General features: G+C 38.2%; 1 protein-coding gene across 10 annotated transcripts in view; it reads right to left on the bottom strand.

The window, feature by feature from the left end:
* Positions 1-19,955, bottom strand: part of TMC1 (transmembrane channel like 1) — a 379,606-nt gene that overhangs the window by 26,382 nt on the left and 333,269 nt on the right. For all 10 annotated transcript variants that reach the window (XR_009008543.1, XM_057547720.1, XM_057547721.1 and 7 more), the window contains 6 exons: positions 19,509-19,651; positions 14,539-14,683; positions 13,727-13,921; positions 10,992-11,171; positions 10,705-10,866; positions 4,138-4,266 (listed from right to left, as the gene is read on the bottom strand). Coding sequence is in view for 9 of the 10 variants with exons in the window: in XM_057547720.1 (XP_057403703.1) it covers positions 4,138-4,266; positions 10,705-10,866; positions 10,992-11,171; positions 13,727-13,921; positions 14,539-14,683; positions 19,509-19,651 (954 nt within the window). In the remaining variant the exon portion in view is untranslated. The remainder of the gene's footprint in view (positions 1-4,137; positions 4,267-10,704; positions 10,867-10,991; positions 11,172-13,726; positions 13,922-14,538; positions 14,684-19,508; positions 19,652-19,955) is intronic.

Below are 19,955 nucleotides of genomic sequence, written 5' to 3'. Positions count from 1 at the left end.
ATTCAGTACATTTAACATAATGGCTTTTCCAGAAGGATACTTCATTGTCCTTATTTATTCACTGGCTATATAAACTTAGGCAACTCCAATTCAGACTCTTAATTTTTTATATGTAAAATAAAAGCATTATGACTGATTTTGTCAAAACTCCACCTAACCTTAACATTCAGTGAATCTCTGAATCTAATGCTGGAGTCTGCAGAGTTTAGACTTTATAGAGGTTAGTTATTGTTATAAAAGTGAATGAACTTTTTCAAAAATATCTTCTCTATAACTGAGCAATTCAACCTAGAGAAATTTCTCATAAGGAAATAAGTTTTGCATAAGATTATGATTTATCTATGGAGATATTTATCTACATGGCTATAAATAAATACGATCACAATGTTTAATATAATAACAAAACATTAGGAACAGTCAACTAACAACAAATAAAAAATAACTAATTATTGTACATTCATATGTAGAATGTCACACAGCCATTTAAAAATTATAAAAGACCAGTTAATAACATAGAGAAAAGGTCACTGTTAGGTGAAAAAAAGCAAGTAACTAGTCAATAGGATACATGCCAATATATTTTTATAAAAATCTATAGTACTATATATAAATCTATAGTACTTGTTTATCTACATATAAACAAATACTAATACTCTACAATTCAATTAACTAAGTAATGTCGTGAGTGGTGGGATTACCTGTGATTTTTATTTCTATATTAAGCTTATATTGCCTTTTCCAGATTTTTAAACAATGAACTGGTATTATTTTTAAAGTTCAGAATAAAAATTTTTTTTTTTTTGGTGGCAGAAATGAACACATTTTTCTCTTTCATTCCTGAAAGGATTCTTAAAAGTATCTCCTCTGCCCATCCCAGGTTCTCCTTTGCTTCATGACAGGTACTTTCTGGACTCATACTGGCAATTAGTAAGTCCAGAATATCAAAGAAACATTCTCATCAGCCTCTTATCCTCTAAAACAGCTCCATTTTAGATTTCTGCATCTCTGCCTGCACCACCCATACTTTCCAGCTGCTGGGCCCTGCCTTCCATCAGTCCGTCCACTGAGAATTCTTTCTTCCGTCTCAGTCTTTTGAAATTCTGATCCTCCTTCAAGACTTGGCTCAAATGTCTCTTACTCCATCCTGTCTTTGTATTCCTATTGATCTCTCCCACAGTGGTTTCGCCAACGTGCAATTACATTTCCTGCTCTGCGCTGACAACGGGAGCTTGCAGGATTAAAGGGTAGCAAAGGGTGTGAGGAATCGGTGAATGAATGTTCCACCAGAAGAGGGCAGTAATTCCTCAGCTCCAGCCAATTTCTCCAGAGTGGGAATATGGGTCTAATGTTGTCAGGCCTTTCAATACGTCAAGAAAAACAAGAAATCCATATATATAAATTTTTTTTTGGCTGTGTCGGGTCTTAGTTGCAGCATACGGGATCTTTCGTTGCAGCACGTGGTCTCTTCGTTGCTGCACGCGGGCTTCTCTCTAGTTGTGGCGTGCGGGTTTTCTCTCTCTAGTTGTGGCGCACAGCCTCCAGAGCGCCTGGGCTCTGTAGTGTGCGGCACGCGGGCTCTCTTGTTGAGGCGTGTGAGCTCAGTAGTTGTGACATGTAGGCTTAGTTGCCCCGCAGCATGGGGGATCTTAGTTGCCTGACCAGGGATCGGACCCGCGTTCCCCGCATTGGAAGGCAGATTCTTTTCCACTGGACCACCAGGGAAGTCCCAAGAAATCCATATTTTTAAAATGTAAAACTCCAAGCTTTAAAATATTAGCTCATAAAAACAAACAAACAAACAAACAAAAAAACACTGCAGACGAGAGAAAAAAATATGTCAGCTGAATCTAGCCTGCAGGCCCACGTTTGCAACCTCTCCTTAGGCTTACAGCTTTTACATCTGTGTATCCTCTTATCAGCAGGCACAGAGGTTTGCTCATAATGGTTTGTACCTAGCAGGCACTCAGCTGTGTAAGCTATCCACCTGGTGGGTCAGTGATAATAAGATCCATATCAAAGATCCATCATCCAACCTTAATGTTTTAAAACTTGTTTTGCTGCTGAGCTTCTCTCTGATGAGCCTTCCAAAGGTAACATGGAAGCAAATTCACTCTGTCTGACCTAAAACAGGAACTTGTCTTTTTTCCTGTACTTTGTTCTAACCCAAGAGCACTGCCAGCACTCAATAAATAATAAATTACGGTCATATAATTACAGCTTTTATGCATCCAGGTCATGTTATATTGACTTCATATTTGAAGCAAAATTTTCTAGCACTTAAGAAGAAAGCAGTTAGGGATAAAAGGCAAACATAAGCCAAGTGATGGTCTAAGAAAGAAATGGCAATTTTTATGTCTGCTTCAGAAGAGCTGAATCAGGCAAGGAAAATAGAAATGAAACCAAGCCAGCTGAATACCTCATAGCAGGGAATGGGAAAGCAACACAAGGGCATTCTGGATCTATAGCATTACCTCACCGTTGTCCACCAAACAGTATGACCTAACTGCTTCTGGCTCCTCCAAGAAACACTTTCAGTGAGAGACAGAGATGACCTAATAAAAGGTACAATCTCAAAGTCAGGTAGCCAGGTAGAGGATCTAGCCTGGAGTCTTGAAAACAGTTCTGAACGTAGGACTTGTCCAGAAACTAGAGGGCATGAGACAGGAGGAAGCCCAGCAGGGAAGGATATCCCTTCACTGGTGAGAAGAGAAACATCATTAGCTCAAGAATACTAGGGCAGAATTGATCCCAGGGCACATCCCTGGAAGCAGGCAGAGTTCTGTCAGTAGACGGCGTTGCCTTGATGGTGCTAGGATGCGGAGGTTCAACACAGAGTCAGTCAGTGCAGCCAGCCAACATAACACCTGCCATGTGACAAGCACAGCCCTAAGCATGAGGTCAAGGCCTCTGTTTTCAGAGAGCTTTCACTGCAACAGAGGGAGACAGATAATAAGCACGTTCGAAAAAGGAGATGTCAAATAGTTATACATCGTATAAAGAAAATAAAACTGTGCTGAAAGAGAGAGTGCCTGATGGGCCACCTTAGATTGCAAGGTCAGAGGAAAGCTCAAAGGAGGTGACATATTAGGTGAGTCCTTAATGACAAGAATCAGCCCTGGCAAATTCTAGGAACCTGCACCCCTAGAGGGAAGAACAATTGGGGCAGATGCAAGGAGCATCTTGTGTTTGAGCATAAGAAAGACTCCCAGTGTTTGTGGACTTTACAAAGCAAGAGCGAAAGTGGTAGGAGATGAGCTCAGAGAGAAAAAAAGAAGCAGATCACACAGGGTATCGATGGCCTTGGACGGGGATTTGGAATTCATTCTAAATACTTAGAAGCCACTGGAAATACTTGAGCAAATAAGTATCAATACTATGAACTCCTCAGGTCCTATTTCCCAAGATGACAGTTTCATTTGCAAAAGGTGGACAGAGAGATGTGTGCTTTGCTGCCGCTCTCAAACTTTGTGGGGGGACCTGGGGTTGAGCATAGTGGGGGGCTGGTGATGGAATCAACACCAGTGGGGCTCAGAAAAACCGGTGCTGTTGTTGTGGGGAAGGAAATCAACTTGCCAGAATTCTACTCCACCAGTTGCCAGAGCCCTATCAGTACCCTGGGCCTTTCAGAGCCCCCTGCTTGTGTCTCTGCTGAGCTCTCATTAGACTGTGAGCTTTATGAAGCAAGCAGCGCATTCATTGACTCCTTTGTCCCCCCAGCGTACTGCACAGTGATGCACTTGATAAGTGTCCAGCAGTTGCTCAGTAGAATTCAAAGCAAACAGAAAATGTGCAGTTGATACTACTCATCTTGCCCTGCTTCTAGAAATGCCAGCAAGCTTCATGGGGAGGGAGTTGACTATGGGCCCAAGATTTATTGAGTTCACCATTTTAACAGATAGGTTGAAGTCTGCTGCTTTAGCCATCTGTAATTTTACTAGAATCTATTTTTGCTAGACTATTGCAAGCCATGAGACTCAAGTCTGACCCCCTTCTGAATTAAAACTATACTCATTGGCCTTCATTTATTGACATCTAAAAGACAATCCCACCTCCTAAATTCTTCTTCTTGCATGGTATACATAAATGACTAAGCACAAAGGAATAATCTGATAAGAGAAAAATGAATATCACACTTACATATCCATATTCCAAATCCCAGCACCAGCAGTAATTGCAAAACCTCACAAAACATGCTCGGAGAAAATCCCCAATGAGAATTGTGACATAGGTGGTCAGAACATCAGAAACGGTCAGCCGCACAAATTCCTGTTGAGATATTATCTGTATTAAAAGGAGCATTTCTCCCTTCAAATGGTCCTAATGTTAACATTGAATTTGTCATGCTTTCTAAATAGTATTAACTTGAAAACTGCAACTAATGGTAAAGAAACTAGTTAGGCATATCTAGCAAGTAAAAAATGTTTCACCCCTATTTTATTAGTCTAAAAATAATTATTTCCTGCGCCAAAACCACTGTATCAGAAGTCTTCCTACTGAGAAACTTTTATAAGCATGACACAAGAACACAAAACAGGAAAATAATGACAACACAGAAGTTTAAAACTTGAATCTGGCAAACAGCAGATAATAAAATAAATAAAATAAATTTATTTATAAAATAAATTTTTTATTTATAAAATGAAAAGACAAGCTTGGAAAAAGTACTTGTGGCATATATGATGGAGAACTAGTTCTTCTAACACATTAAAAACTTTTACAAATCAGTACAATAGATGGGCAGTTCAATATGGAAAAAAATGGCAAATGGCACAAATAAGAAAGAAGAAAATATACAGTTAATTAAAACATTCAAAAATACTTAAATCCCACATTATAAAAATGCAATTAAAACAATGAGTTGTTGCTCCACAGAGTGATAAATATTTTAAAATCCATGCTTTTCCATATTGGTGAGAGTGTGGTGAAATAGGCACTGTTGTAAACTGACAGAAGGGAAAGTTAGATTGGTGTAACATTTGTTGGGGGGGGGAACGTTTGTGAAGATCCATCACATTTTAAAGTGTGTGGAATTTGATTAGGAAAATCCACTTCTAGAAATGTATCCTATGGCGGTATTAGCACAAATGTCCAAATCTATACATACAATTATGAAAGCATTGTTTCTCCCAGATCAAAATTGGAAGCAATTCAAATATACTCAAGAGGAAATTAATTAAATAAAAATGGGTGTCCACACCACAGAATATTGTGAGCTCTTAAACAAAGTGCTATTGTGATTACGGCTGCACAACAATGTGAACATATACCAAAAACCACTGAATTGTGTACTTTAAATGGGTGAGATGTTTGGTATGTGAACTATATCTCAATAAACTTGCTTAAAAAGTCCTCAAATGCTATGCTCTGATAAGAAATGGATTGTTAAAAATTTACAAAATAGGATATGTAGCATGAACCCACTTGTTAACAAAAAATCCTACGCATATATACATGCATGTATATATGTATATGCATAACATGTATATGTATAGAAAAGGTCTGGAAAATTAGAAACTTTTTACCTCAGTGGTGTGGACTTGAAGTTACGTGCAAAATGTGTATGCTGTGGGTTAGAGGGGAAGTTCACTATTTCCTCATGGAACTTATAACAATAGGCAATAAATATAAGGGTAGACATATAATTATAAATTTTCATTATGATCGTTCTCCTCTGCTCTTTCCTTTCTGCTCCTTCCCAATAATTCGTGCCCTAAGATTGAAGACACGGAATATCTAATAAGACATATTTTTCCAGAAATACAGTGTTCTTCTATAATAAAAGAAGTCTTCTGGTTTTTATTTCCAGCTACCTATATAATCTCACCTCTAAAATAACTATTGAGAAAGAATTACATCATAGGGCAAGGCCCATTTGACTAGCAGTTATCTGGTTAATTTCCAGTCCCATACTTCAGAGCAGTGCTTCCTAAACTCCAAGTAGTCGTGTACCACCTTCACGATTCTTGCCATGTCCAAGTACCATCTGAAATATTATTTACCTAATATTTCTTCTAACTTTAATATACTTTATTTTAAAAAAATAACTCCTACTATTGTAAACAGAAGGTGTATAACATCTGCCATAAACAGTAGTTAACTATAATATAAATATATTAAAAGCTAAAAAAAATATACTGAAAACTTTAAACTATAAATGTAAAAAAGTTACCTTGGCATTAGTTCCCATCAAAAGTAGTGCCTGTGAGCCAGTAGTGTATTTTGGGAAGTGCTATCAAAGAACAGGAGTGGAGATGGAAAAGAATGAAACAGGAAAGGAGAGAAAACCTTTACCCAAGAGAGTGTTAAAAGCTGTCACTACTGGGGCAACTGGGTCTTGATTCTTCTGGGGACCTGCTGAGTAGCCATACAGAATAAGTCTCAGAACTGTCCACCCAAGAGACAGAAGAGGGGAGTATTGATCCACCAGCTCCCATTCCCATCAGTCAGGGATGGCCCCATGTGGTATTAACGTCCCACTTGGTGACAGCAGAGAAGCAGGGTAAAGGTGAGAATCTGTATACAGCTCAGTTGAGATACTGTCTTGTAACAGCTGCATGCAGTCATTTGCTGCAGCAACAGCTGGAGTACAAAGGTGAGTGTGAGGTTTCTGCATAATCCATGTGTCTGTATAATCTGATTCCTGTCTAGCTCTCCATATTTTTCCTTGTCTTCTCTACTCCAGTCCCACTGGCTTTCTTTCATACCCTCAAACTGCATACTTCTTTAGGCCACAGGGTCTTTACATGTGGTCTTCATGCTACTCACTCTTACTTCACCTCTTGACTCAGTTTACACCAACTAATACGCATCACTACAGCATCACTAACTTAGGGAAGTCCCTCGCCTCGATGACTAGGGGCAAGCTTCTCTGACTGCATGCATTGCATTCTTGTAGTGCTTTGTTGCCATTGTAAATTTGCAAATGTTGTGTAATTATTTAATTAATGGCTTTGTTCCCAAGAGATTGTAATTGTCACAAGGGCAGAGACCAGGTCCACCTTTGTTCCGCATTGCACCTCCAGTATCTAGCACAACACCTGACACTTAGCCGGTACTCAATAAATATGGAGTGAGCGACTGAGTGATAGTAAATTCCTGCGGTTATCTCTGAACATAACTTTTCTCTTCCCTACTCTTATTCTCCTTTTCATTCCCCAGGCAATTTGAGTTCAGATTCTAATAACTAGCATGAATTAGAAGTAGGCTGTGAGGGATATTTTTAGGTTTCCACCACCAGGTTGGGAAGACTTCCTTAGTAAGAAACTATTTCAGAGTGGCTTTGAAGTCCTCCACATCCTCCTAAGCACCCTCATCCCAATGGTTGAAATATAATATTTTTCCTAAGCAATGTCCTAACTTTCACATAAAATAGCAGAAGAGGATTCAAACATTATATTAAAATATAAAAATATTTATTAACATACCATAGAAGGGATACACTGCTTTATAAGAAAGGAAATTCCAAGACTGGTGGTCCAGCCCACCAAGGGAACATCATCCAATTCCAGTTCCTAGCGTGCTAGGATGGGAGCAAGGCCTCCACACAGGCCTTCTGCAGAGCACTGCACTCCACACCTCACACTTTACTCTCCTGACATGTATTTGATCAGCAAACCTAAGAGGCTCATTAGCAAGTGAAGGGAAAATAATAGAGACGGGGCATCACAAAGGGCCACAGACAGCAGATATTCCATGGCAGGAGTCTGGGAGTATATGTGTTGATGCTAATTATGTTTCTGGAGGACGGTTCAGCACTATGCAGAAGGACACAAACTCTAATCAGACTTTGTAGGTAAAATCTGGGCTCCTGTCATTGACTTTCTTTAAGGTCTCGAGCAAATTATTTTACCTTTCTAAGTCATAGTCTCCTCATCTATAAAATGGGGATAATGATATAACTTATCTCAGAGGGTAATTTAAAAATTCAAGGAGGTAATGCTTGGCACACAAGAAGCATTCGATAAATGTGAGCTATTACTGTCATTGTTGTCTGCTTTCTCTCCTTTGCCAAAATGCAGACCTAAGTATATAGCTTCAAAGAGCGGTCTCCCAAGAATGGCTCTGCTGCCTACCTATCAAATGTCACTGGAGATGAGACTAAGTGACTACATCTTGAGATTCCCTGGAGAGATAAAGGAGCCACCAAATTCCTATATTCAAATTCAAAGAGAGATTAAGTCCCACAGTATCCTTGAGGAAAAACAGAACAGAGGGCATCCATGGAGAAGAAGAGAAAATATCTGGAATGTTCTCATAGAACAATGAACAAGTCTTTGGGGGTATATCTCCAACATTCCATGCAAAGCAGCTGCCTTTTACTATTTCTTCTGGAGTCACTTTGTTTTAAAAGTGGGTAAAATAAATGTTTCAGAACCACAGCCCTTCCCTCCTGCCGCTCCTGCAGACTTTCCCACAAGCGCTGAATGTTCATTTAGAGAAAGGAAGGCAAAAGAGAAAAGGGAAAGCCAACTGCAAATGGCAGTAAGAAAAGATGATGAAGCAAGGAAAACCACTAGAGACAGGATTTAAAAAAAAAAAAAAAGGACAAGATAAGCAGCATGGTACAAGGGCTCCCAAGAAGAAGAATTAAATAATTTTTTCTTTATTTTAATTCAGTGTGTGTGGGAGCATCCCAGAAGCTTCTGCATAATCAGAAAATAAGTATTCTAGATTGCATGACGTTCATGTCTAATAAATTGCTGCCTCTGCCTCAGAAGTGAGCAGTTTCCACCTTATTCTTTACAGTTAGTTCTATTAATCTTGTTTAACAGGTGTTTGCCTGGTAAAGGGTAGGTTGCTTAGCCCTCATGCCAGTCTGCATTCTGGGATGTACATAAGAGAATATCTCAAACTCTTTGAGTTTGTGAAAACTACACTTTATATTTTTTCACTTCTCTCAACTCTTGCTGAAGATTTAGGGAGCAGCCTAGATGTGATAAAACAGACTTGTGTTAAGTGCCGTGACCAGATTTTGCTTCAAGGAGTCTTAAAACATGGAAACCCATATACTCCTGTGTATTCACTTCCTATTGCTGCTGTAAGAAATTACCACAAAATTAGTGCCTTAAAACAACATAAACATAAACCGTTCTGGAGTTCAGAAGCCTAAAATCAAGGTGCAGGCATCAGGGCGAAATCTGTCCTTGCCTTTTCCAGCTTCCAGAGGCCACCTGCATTCCTTGGCTCATGGATCCCTTCCTCCACCTTTAAAGCGCATCTCTCCAACCTCTGGTTCCACTGTCACAGCCAGTTTTTCTGACTGACTCTTGTCTCCCATTTATAAGCATGTGTGATTTTGTTAGGCTCACCCGCATAATCCAAGACATTTCTCCTATCCCCAGATCTTTAACTTAAGCACATTGGTAAAGTCCATTTTACTATGTAAGGTAACACATTCACAGTTTCCAGGGATTAGAACATGGACATTTTTGAGGGGTTATTATTCTGTCTACCACACCATGTATCACAAGCATCTCTCTACCAAGTGCAGGCAGGTTTCATTTCATTTATTATTGCATACATATTATGTTCCTGTAAACGTGTATGAAATGTGCATGTCTGAAAATCAAGTATTTAATAACATGTAACTGGAAAGGGAAGGGTTTATCTGGTCCCTAAAAGCCTAAAAGATAAAATAGAATCCTTACTTATATCATACATTTTGGACTTGGTCTTCAGTGATGTCTGTCTAGCATTATACACATTTTCCTTACTTTTTCCCACAATTGAAATCACAGATGAGTGGCTTAAGTCAGATGAGTATCTGAAGCTGAGGACATCTAATGATATCTGTATTTGTTTAAATTAGTTTCATAAGACTAATGCTAACTTTCAATTTTCCATTTATCTTACAAAAAAATAAGGACACAGTAAAAAATTATTTCAAATAATTTCCCAAAGACCACATTACTGCTGAAACTGAACTGTTGTCTGACAGACAGAAGCACTATGACATATTTTAAAATGTCTGTCCATCAAGGATGAACCAAAGTCCAAAATCAGTTTATGAAGTGCACATGAGGAATGTCAATTCTAATGAGATAAAATTAAAGGTTTTTCAAAATATAAATTGGATTTGTATAGAAATAAGAGACCTGAAGTAGGTTTTTTGTTTTTGTTTGGTTTGGTTTCCCTTTATTGAACAGAAAGCCATATGAAACATTATCTCTTTTATCTGCTAAAATACCACTAGTCTTGGACTGGGGTCATTTATACAGTCATCTGAAAACAACAAACCTAAAATAGTATTTCCTTTCATGTTTAAGGGGCAATTATTTGACAAAAATTAACATTATTGAAATGAGTATTAGTGCATGCTCCCAAAAGAATCTTTTCTTTTTTTATGGAAAAAAGGTAACACTAACTAGAGTTCCACTTAAATATTTACTTGGGTTGTATCTAAACCTGGGTGTTTTATTATAACACAGATAGATAGTAAACGTTTCCTCAGACCATTTTAAAATATCCTTCCTTTACATGCAACTGTAAAAGGGGTGTAAATGTACTACTTACCTGAATGAATGCATGTGAGGACTATAAGAGATAATATATATGAAATTCACAGCCAGCATATGGTGAACAGTCAGTAAGTCTCAGCTATTTTCATTAATAAGCAATAAAAAACAGGCCACGCTTATGGAAGAAATAGTGACACTGCTCTTTTTTAATCCATTAACTGTTATGCACTTCTGTTTGTGATATTACCTGTCCCACCATTGTTTCCCAGCAGGGTCCTCGAGGTACATCTGCAGGGTGCACAAAAAAGGGTGGCCCAGTGGTATTTCCAGTGAGTGATGCATTGTAGGCCTTGATCATGTTGGCTTCCCATAGGGTAATATTGGCCTTTACTAGCTTCTCCTCTTCAATCTAGAAAGCAGAGTAATGGAAACAAAAGTGAAGACAACAGAGATTTCAAAGGCATTTCTGGCAATCTTGAGACTGGGAATCTAACAACATGCTGATGGCAAGGACAATCCAGGCACAAGATTTACCTTGTTGTTAATCTCATCCATCAAGGCAAGAATAAATACATACAAGTTGCCTAAAAGAAGAGCAAAAATGCGTCCCAGGAGCCATTTCAGAGCGATGAGGGGATGGTAGTCTTCCAATTCAGCAAATAAGTCAAACAATGTTGGACAGAACATCCCCAGGAGGGACATGACCATGTTCATCTACAAGAAGACACAAGGGGTGAACCAAGTTAATGGTGTTTAAAAATTATTATTGCTTTCCTCCAAATTTGCAAGATTCCAGCTAGATTCCTTTGATATTTTATAAGACTAAAATTATTTCATGCATTTTTAAAATTTGATCTTATTAAAACAAGAGACAATATTCAACTCATATTTTCAAGATGTACATGTGCGTGAGCTTGTGGACGTGCCAGTAATAATAGTGTTTCCTAGTATAATGAGGGATGCGATTTACATTACTTTCTATGCAGAGAACACTTACTGTTATACATGGTAACTGATTCTGCACTTCACAACAAGATTTCCAAAGGAAACGGAAAATGATCTGCTTGAGGAATGAGGTCCAAACTGGAAATACTAATTTGGCAATCATCAGCACATGGGCTAGTTTAATCGGTTAGAATGGATGAATTCCTTGAGATGGGCCCAGGACTAAATACTGAGTTTGCAGGAATGCAAACTATAAGGGGCAAAAAAAAAAAAAAAAAGAAAGAAAGAAAGAAAATGGAATCGACTTTATCAAAGAAAACAGAAAGAACGTTCAGAAAAAACAAAAGGAGAATACACGGCATAATGCCATCAAAGCCAAGGCAGAAAAGTTTCAAAAATGAAGAACTGGCTCATAATGCCAAAGGTAAGAGAATTATGAAAGAGAGAAAGAGAGAGAGAATGAAAATATGACAAGCTGGAAATTTGTGGCCCTTATCTCCAGATTGATTGGTGCACTTATGATTATATTATTAGGCTAAATTAAGTCAAGGAAAAGAATACAGAGCATGTACTACTTTTATAATGGGGGAAAAAAACCCTTTAAATAAAGTTTTTAAAAAGGTTCCAGGTGACTCTGGCAATGTCTTTGCCTGAATACTTGGCTCAAACTGTCACTGTTGAACATTTCCCATTTCCCCCCAGTAGACTCCATGTTTTGAATGATTAGAACTACCAAACTATATTTAGAAAATAATTGTCAATATGTTTTTCCCTTTTGACTAAGAACATTGTATAAGTATGACCAGCAGGAGCTAAAAGTCAGCATGACATAATATAAAATCAGCATGATATAATTTCAGCCCAAAGTAAAAACTTGGCAGAGCTATGCAATCTTATATAAGGTAAATTTAAATTCTGTTTCATCAAGTTTGTAAAGTTTCTCATGAATCCCCATTATTACCTTTGTTGGCCCCTAGGAATCAGGGGTCCCCTAAGATGGATATTAAACATGTACTTACAAAGAGTGACCCTTTTGATGATAATCAACTATCCCTCCTTTTCTGTGGTTTATTAATACAAAAATATGATCACTACAAACCATGGACCAAAGTGGCATGATAATTTTGCCTGTAAATGCTATCATAACTGCAAGGATAATTTTGAAAGCAAACTTAGTAATGCTTTGAGGTTCCCCTTTGTTTTCAATAAGTAAAATAACTCCACCTAATGACTCTCTGTTTTACAGGTTTTCATGAAATGTCTATGTCATCATAGTCTCTTAAATGTATGGTCTCCCATCTTCAGTGTTACTGCTTCTGAGATACCTAGAATGTTTTTGTTTGGAGCCTTTTGTTGTAAGTAGGTTATACCATTTTCTGTGCAAGATTTTTCTAGGAAATTCTATGCATATGAAGACTTCATAATCTGTTTGGTCTACAAGACTCTGCAGAAGTTTCAGTGTGGGAAATCTACACTTCCCACCGCCTAAATCTCCACACACTAAAAATGCCCAAGTTCAAAATGATGCCACATTGTATTCTAGAACATTTTATGAAAGGGAACAGACCCAAGAAACAACACATGACCAGTGATTTCCTGATTCTAAATATCTACCTCTGACCTCTTTTCTTGGACCTGCTAAATGGCAGATACCCTGAAGACAAATCGCAATCATAATATTTAATTTCTGTCAAAGAGCTGGCCTTCCTCATTTGAATAGCATTTGGAGGGGGAGGTAATAGGGTAAGGAGAGGAGGTGGAGCAGTTAGGCTGCTAGGGAAAAACAGAGAGAGGTCCAGTCTTGCCCAAACTGGGGGAGGCAATCTGAATGTTTCCAGTGAAATAAACATAAGAACCCAGGGCTTTATCATTGCTGCTTCAAAGAATTCAGGGGACAATTGGATCTTTCAAAGATAGATGCAGGATCTACAGAGAAAGCAACATAGGGTCATGGAAAGAGTGTTGAGCTTGAAATCAAGATTCCTAAATTTTAACTCTCATTGTTCTCCATGGTTCTGAGACCATGAACACATCACCTAATCTGAGATTCATTATCTCTGTCTACAAAACGTACTGGTTGGAATATGTGCTCTAATCTCTCTTCCAACTCTACCTTTCCCTAATGTCACAAAGTGAAAAACAGACAGTAGACAGATTTGGAAGTAAGGCTGCAATAGGGACATGTGTGCCGAGGTTGGTTCACTCTCAGGTCAGGATGACAGAGATAGGTAGAGTGGCCGTATTTCATGTCCCAACATTGAAGCACCACCCACAAAATCTCAAATGTCAGATTCTAAGCACATAAAAAGCATGCAGAGACGAACTTCATTTTTTTCCCACCACCCAAGGGTGTCAGGATCTTGCTGCGCAAATTCCTGGGATCGCTTCACAGCCCAAAAGATGAGGTATCCACTCCCGCCAAGTGTTAGAAACACGAAGAAGTTAGCAAGAAACCTCAGGAATCTGATCAAGTGGACGTTTTCTTCTACTTGGGCTGCTCTTTCTTCTATTATAGCTTCCTGTACCCAGGCAAAACAGAAAAAAAAAGAAATGTTTGAGCTACAAAAAGTATCATGAACTCAGGAATTATTTCTGCCAACATCAGAAAGTGAGGAATGAAAATGTAAACTGAATCTGGGATTCCACAAACCAGGTGAATATTGCCAGCAAGTGAGAAAAAGTAAGAGAAAGAAGGAAGAATTCTTACAAACAAACTCTGGTTGAGCTAATATTTACTAAGATAGTCTTCATTCTAAAGTCTCTTCTAGTACGGTTTTTTAAAACAACTACAAAATAATACTTTAGAGTCATTTAAAATATTGGGCTAATGTATTCCTGTAAATAATTAGCGAGCATTGTTCTATTATTTGAAATATCTGATTCTGATTAGTAATGGTTGGCTGTTTCAAGCCAATGGCATTGTTTTATTACCAAATTTAGAGAGAAGTAGTGCTGTCATGGGTCATCAATCATTTTCCAGTCATAATCAGAACCCTGCCCAGATCCTGGTAGGAAGAAATGATGAGTTAATCTTTCTTTTAATTGTCAAGATACTTTGCTACCTAGACCATTTGGAATGGCTCCAATTTTACTCTTAGAAATACCAAGAAAAGGCTATTGAAGTTGGTGTCTTTACCTTAAAGTTCATCGTGATAGAATTGAACTTGTTGTCTGCTGTTTCAGGATTGCCAATCAGGTAGTCCCAGCTGGTGAACACCTTCCAGCTGAAGTTGAAAGTGTTGTCGTCACCACCTCCGTCATCACCAATATTTTTGGTCATCCTATACAAACAGGAAGTTTAATCCAGCAGCCAGAATACAAGCAGAAAGGGAGAGGTTAGGGAATAGCAAAACATCATAATTATAGGGAAATTGGAGAAGCAATATCTAAAAGACATATACTTTCAAACAAGTTTGTTCTAATAACCAGAAAATAAAAGTTTATTCAAAAAATTTTTTTTTGTTTTAAGTTTTTAAGCTGTTCATTTTCCAGGCCTTCAAGATTAAGACTACTAACCGGGCTTCCCTGGTGGCGCAGTGGTTGAGAATCTGCCTGCTAATGCAGGAGACACGGGTTCGAGCCCTGGTCTGGGAAGATCCCACATGCCATGGAGCAGCTGGGCCCGTGAGCCACAGCTGCTGAGCCTGCGCGTCTGGAGCCTGTGCCCCGCAACGGGAGGGGCCGCGATAGTGAAAGGCCCGCGCACCGCGATGAAGAGCGGTCCCCGCACCGCGATGAAGAGTGGCCCCCACTTGCCGCAACTAGAGAAAGCCCTCGCACGAACCGAAGACCCAGCACAGCCAAAAATAAATAAATAAATAAATAAATAAATAAAATTAAAAAAAAAAAAAAAAAGACTACTAACCATTGATGATTTTAACAATTAAACAGGTTATATAAAATTACGTATTTTTTATTTGTTTTCCTAAACTGTTTTCCTAGGGTCATATACTAGGCTCTGAAACTTTTGTGGGATAAGGATCTCTTTAGAAATCTGATGAAAACCCACCAGGACCCTCATCAGGAAAAACATATGCATAGACTCTTAAACTGTTGTACACAATTTTAGTTGGTTTCCAGACCCCATGAAGCCTAGGGATGGATTAACCCAGGTCAGATCAGGAAACTCCTTCACAGATTCCAATTCCCCTTAGAATCTCCTTCCAAAGAGTGATTACACTGAATGAATGGAATTTTTCCATACTCGACAACTCTTGACCAAAAATCAAGATTTTTATACAACTTTAATAGCAAGTGGTTACATATATTCTAATCAGTGATGTTTTAATTTTTTTTTTTTTTTTTTTTTTTGCTTGGGCAGTTTAAAGTACATTTACTTACTTCAGTGGTTAAAGATCTATATTCCACTTACTCCATTTCCTTTTTTTCCCCTACCACTATAAAGAGCAAAATTAAAATTTTATATGATATATATTATAAAATGGTCCCATAAGGTTTTAGTTTTTTAAATATTGCAGTGATATGGAACTGAAAAAAGAAAGGAGTACAATGACATAAAGCTGACAATGCAGTCTGACAGGTATCTCTAAGGTCATCTAAATTCCCCCACTGTTTAGTCCTATTCCTTACAGAGGTTTATATATTTCAGATGGGCTAACGTGTTTGAAAAACAACCAAAAAAAATTACTCCTTACATCAATCTACCACTTTACCCTTTGCAAATGGTATTGGTGTGTATTATCATATTTGTCCTTCTCAAAAACTTAACAAGAGGTCGCAGTAGTTAATATTATTCTCTTTTTACAGTTGGGGAAGCTGAAGGATAAAATTATGAAGTGATTTGCTGGCCATTATACAGAAGTAAACCACAGGGGTGGGTCAAGGGCTTAGGTTTTCTGACTTCACTCTGGTACCCAAGCTAGGACACCATGAGATATGTTGAACCATACAAAGTACCTTTTTGTAGGTCAAAAAGGGTTGAAATCAAACATTTCCAATGGTTTAACCTAGGGAGAAAATGATTTTTTTGATTAAGATGCCATCACCCATTTTTGTACTGTCACTGAGCAAAGGGCAGGGCCTCAAGTAAAACTGACCACTTGACAGATAAGTCTTGAATGGAGCTTTATCACAGGCAAGATTCTGTAGCTGTAGACAGCCTTCCAGAGAAGGGAGCTCTAGCCAGACAAGCAAACAGGGAACATCTAGCATGTGGGAATTGACAAGAAAGGGAGTGAAATACTAAAAGGAGTAAGGAAGGATATTGAAGACAACCTCTGCTAACAACACATTTTTACTAAGAGATGGCCCTGAGAGCTATAAAATATTTCATGTACAGCTCCATTCCTTGTCTGTAGAGAAAAAAAGTGTACATACTTAAAAAAAAATTCCTCCTTTTTCAAGGGGGTTATATTTTTGAACAACTATATCTTTGAGAAACTACCTCAACATACAATTTGCAAGGAATGAAGGAAGGAAAGAGTGGAGGAAGGGAGGGTGACCAACGGTCTTGCTTTGCCAGGGACTGAGTAGGTTTCCAGGGCACAAGACTTTCAATGCTAAAGCCAGGAGATTCCTGGGTCAACAAAGTTAGTCAACCTAACTTAAAACCTCAAAGTTCTTTCTTGGATATCTATCTAATTTTCCTTCCAATTTCCCTATTAATTAATCAAATATAGATATTTGCTTCCCTTTTATGGATGAGGATGCTGAAGACAAAGAACATGGGCAAGAGGACAAAGTCCACCAGTTGCCTAGTTGATTTCAGTATTCAATTTTAGTTTCCCTTGATTTGAGTCATGTATCCCATAAAGCCACTCATGTTTATTCCAAGAATGTATTTGTTTGGGGCGAGTGGTGGGGGAAAGAGATGATATAGGATTCTGAACAATCATTTATATCTCATCAGTTGTTCTTCTACCAAGCCTTGCCCCTAGGGCGAGGAGTGGGGTAGGAGTCATAAATCGCTTTGGAATTGTCTTGCCATATAGGCCAGTGAGCTTAAACTACTTGCCAATCTGGTAATGAACAACCAAAGGTCCCCTGCCAGAGGGAGGGACCAAAATCAGGCTGGTTTGGGTGGCATAACATGGATGACTTTGAGGGGGAAAATGTAGAATTTGTGCCCTACAGCTATCCTAAATGGTATCTTTGAGCTAATAGGAAAAGCTGCCATTTCCTGTAGAGCTGCACTAGCTAATAAGTTTGCCACCAGCAATATGTGGTTACTGAGCACTTGAAATGCAACTAGTGTGAAATATACATAAGATTTCAAAGACTTAGTACCAAAAAAAGACAGAGAATATCTCAATAATAATTTTAGATTGATTACATGTTGAAGGAATACTTTTGATATATTGAGTTAAATAAAATATATTATTAAAATATATTCCACCTATGTATTTGTTTAATATAGTTACTGGAATATTTTAAATTATATGTACCTTGTCTTATAGCTCTTTGCATAATGCTGTTCTAGATGCTTTACACTCATCTGCCAGAAAATTATTATAATAAATGTGCAAATCTATTAATGTATAACTACATAACCATATGTGACTACCCTACTGCTGGGGCTATCATATGACCTCAATTCCTACCATGTTGGCTTTGTTTGGTTTTTCAATAAGCCTATGAATTACAATCCTAATAAAACAGTCAACATTTGTCAATCACCGTATGCCAGCCATGTTCTAAGTGTTTGTATGTACTGACTCATTTTGTCCTCATAGCCATCCTAACATCAAGGTGTTATTACACCTCTATTAGAAACGGGAAAATAGAGCAGTTGAACAATTTGTCAAAGTTCTTTTAGAACGGGCTAGAGCTGGTATTTGATTCCATGAAGAATGGCTCAAGAGCCCAGGAGGGTATGTAGCCTCTGCACAGTCACTAAAAGAAGCTGAGGACTTGGACATCCATAGACATGCTTCCTCAGTGACTAAAGGACCAACATGGAAACGATACTCACAAGGCCTCTGTAATGTAACTGTACCCTTGACTTCAGTCCTGCCAAATCAAAATGGCCAAAAGACTAGAAATATCTTAGATTTTTTGGAATGTGGTAGTACTTTATCAGGTAGACAGATACTTTACATACTTAGGGTCTCTGATTACACTTGGACAAGTAGATAAAGATTTTGGATATGGGATCTCCATTAAGGCCTTTTTCAAGTCCTGAAAGGGCTTAAAAACTAAGCATAATAGTTTCTCTGGAGGAACCAATAAGTTTGGCAGGGGACAGGACACAAAGCACGCCATAGACTGTTCCAGAAAGCTCCTGCTCAAGAGGACTTGGACCCTCAGGTAGAGGTCCCTCCCTGCAATGAAGCAAAAGGCCAATTTACCTTGTGCATAGTTAAATAGAAGGGTGGAGACTTTAACTGAGATGTTTCAACACCTGCTAAACTGGTTCAGAAAAGTAGCTAAAGGATGGATTATTCATATTATTTATAGCCCTAAATGACTGTGCTAGGTTTCTGCAGTGTCTTCAAGTGAGGTTTTAAAAATATATTTCAGACAGGGAGAAAAAATGAGCTGCACTTTCATCAGTTCCCCAATGAAATTCTGTTCCATGCTCTAATAAATCTTCCTCAAAAATAAAACATGACTATATAGTTGATCTATATATATATATATGATGGTCTCGTTGAGGGCTATTTGTTTTTGCTATATTACACAGCTGAAATTTTTTGGATGAGTGATTATTCTGGGTTTGTTTGTTTGTTTGTTTTAATGAACAGAGAACAACAGATTCTATCTATTAAGCTGATTCTGCAAGTCACAAACCTCTCTGTATGCAAAAAGAGGGGTCAGCAGCTGTTTCCCTGTCTTGTTTGAAACATTGATTCACACCTTAAAGTACAAAAAAGCACAATTTTAAAATATGCTCAACCACAGGGTAGGCATGCAACCATCACTGTGACCCAGTGAGATGATCAAAGTCCTGCACTTGTGTTCAACCCTTTTGTTTGGGAGATGTAATAGTCTAACATTAGTGTAGGTATTAAAACCACATTTTATCTCTTAAATACTCTGCATTCTCTAGACATGAAACAGAAAAAAAGAAAATCCAGTTCTCAAATTAATTTTTCCATTTGATTCCAGAAATCATTGTTTGCTTCCCAAGAGACCAATGAAACTTACGCTTTAAGGACAACCAGAAAGCTGTATCCAATGCACATGATCCCCACCAGAAAATAGGATAGTGGCAGTCTGAAATTCATCCATCCAATTGTTCGTTTATTGTCGTAATAGCCATAAAAGAGGACAGAATATTGAGCCAATCCCTAAAATCCAACAACAAAGCCACTTAACAGATGCTGTGAAGAGCAACTCAAAGAAAAAAGATCGACTTCTAAGAGGAATAACAAAATGCATTAATTTTCAAACTTGGGAGATGGCTCTGCCATGAGCCCTATTGTTTTGCTTCATGGAGTGACTGTTTCAGCTGCCACATTGATTGACAGCCTCTTGGTTTACTTGAAATTCAGGGACTTCTAAATAGGCCAAATTTTTAACCAAATATAGGCTTGCTCAGCTGTGGAGCCATTACCATGAAATGCCCACTGATTGAAACATCAAAACACACTT

This window comes from Balaenoptera acutorostrata, chromosome 6 (assembly GCF_949987535.1).
Source record: "Balaenoptera acutorostrata chromosome 6, mBalAcu1.1, whole genome shotgun sequence".
Taxonomy (NCBI): domain Eukaryota; kingdom Metazoa; phylum Chordata; class Mammalia; order Artiodactyla; family Balaenopteridae; genus Balaenoptera; species Balaenoptera acutorostrata.
Note: the sequence above shows the minus strand (reverse complement) of the source record. Positions and strands in the feature narration are given on the sequence as shown.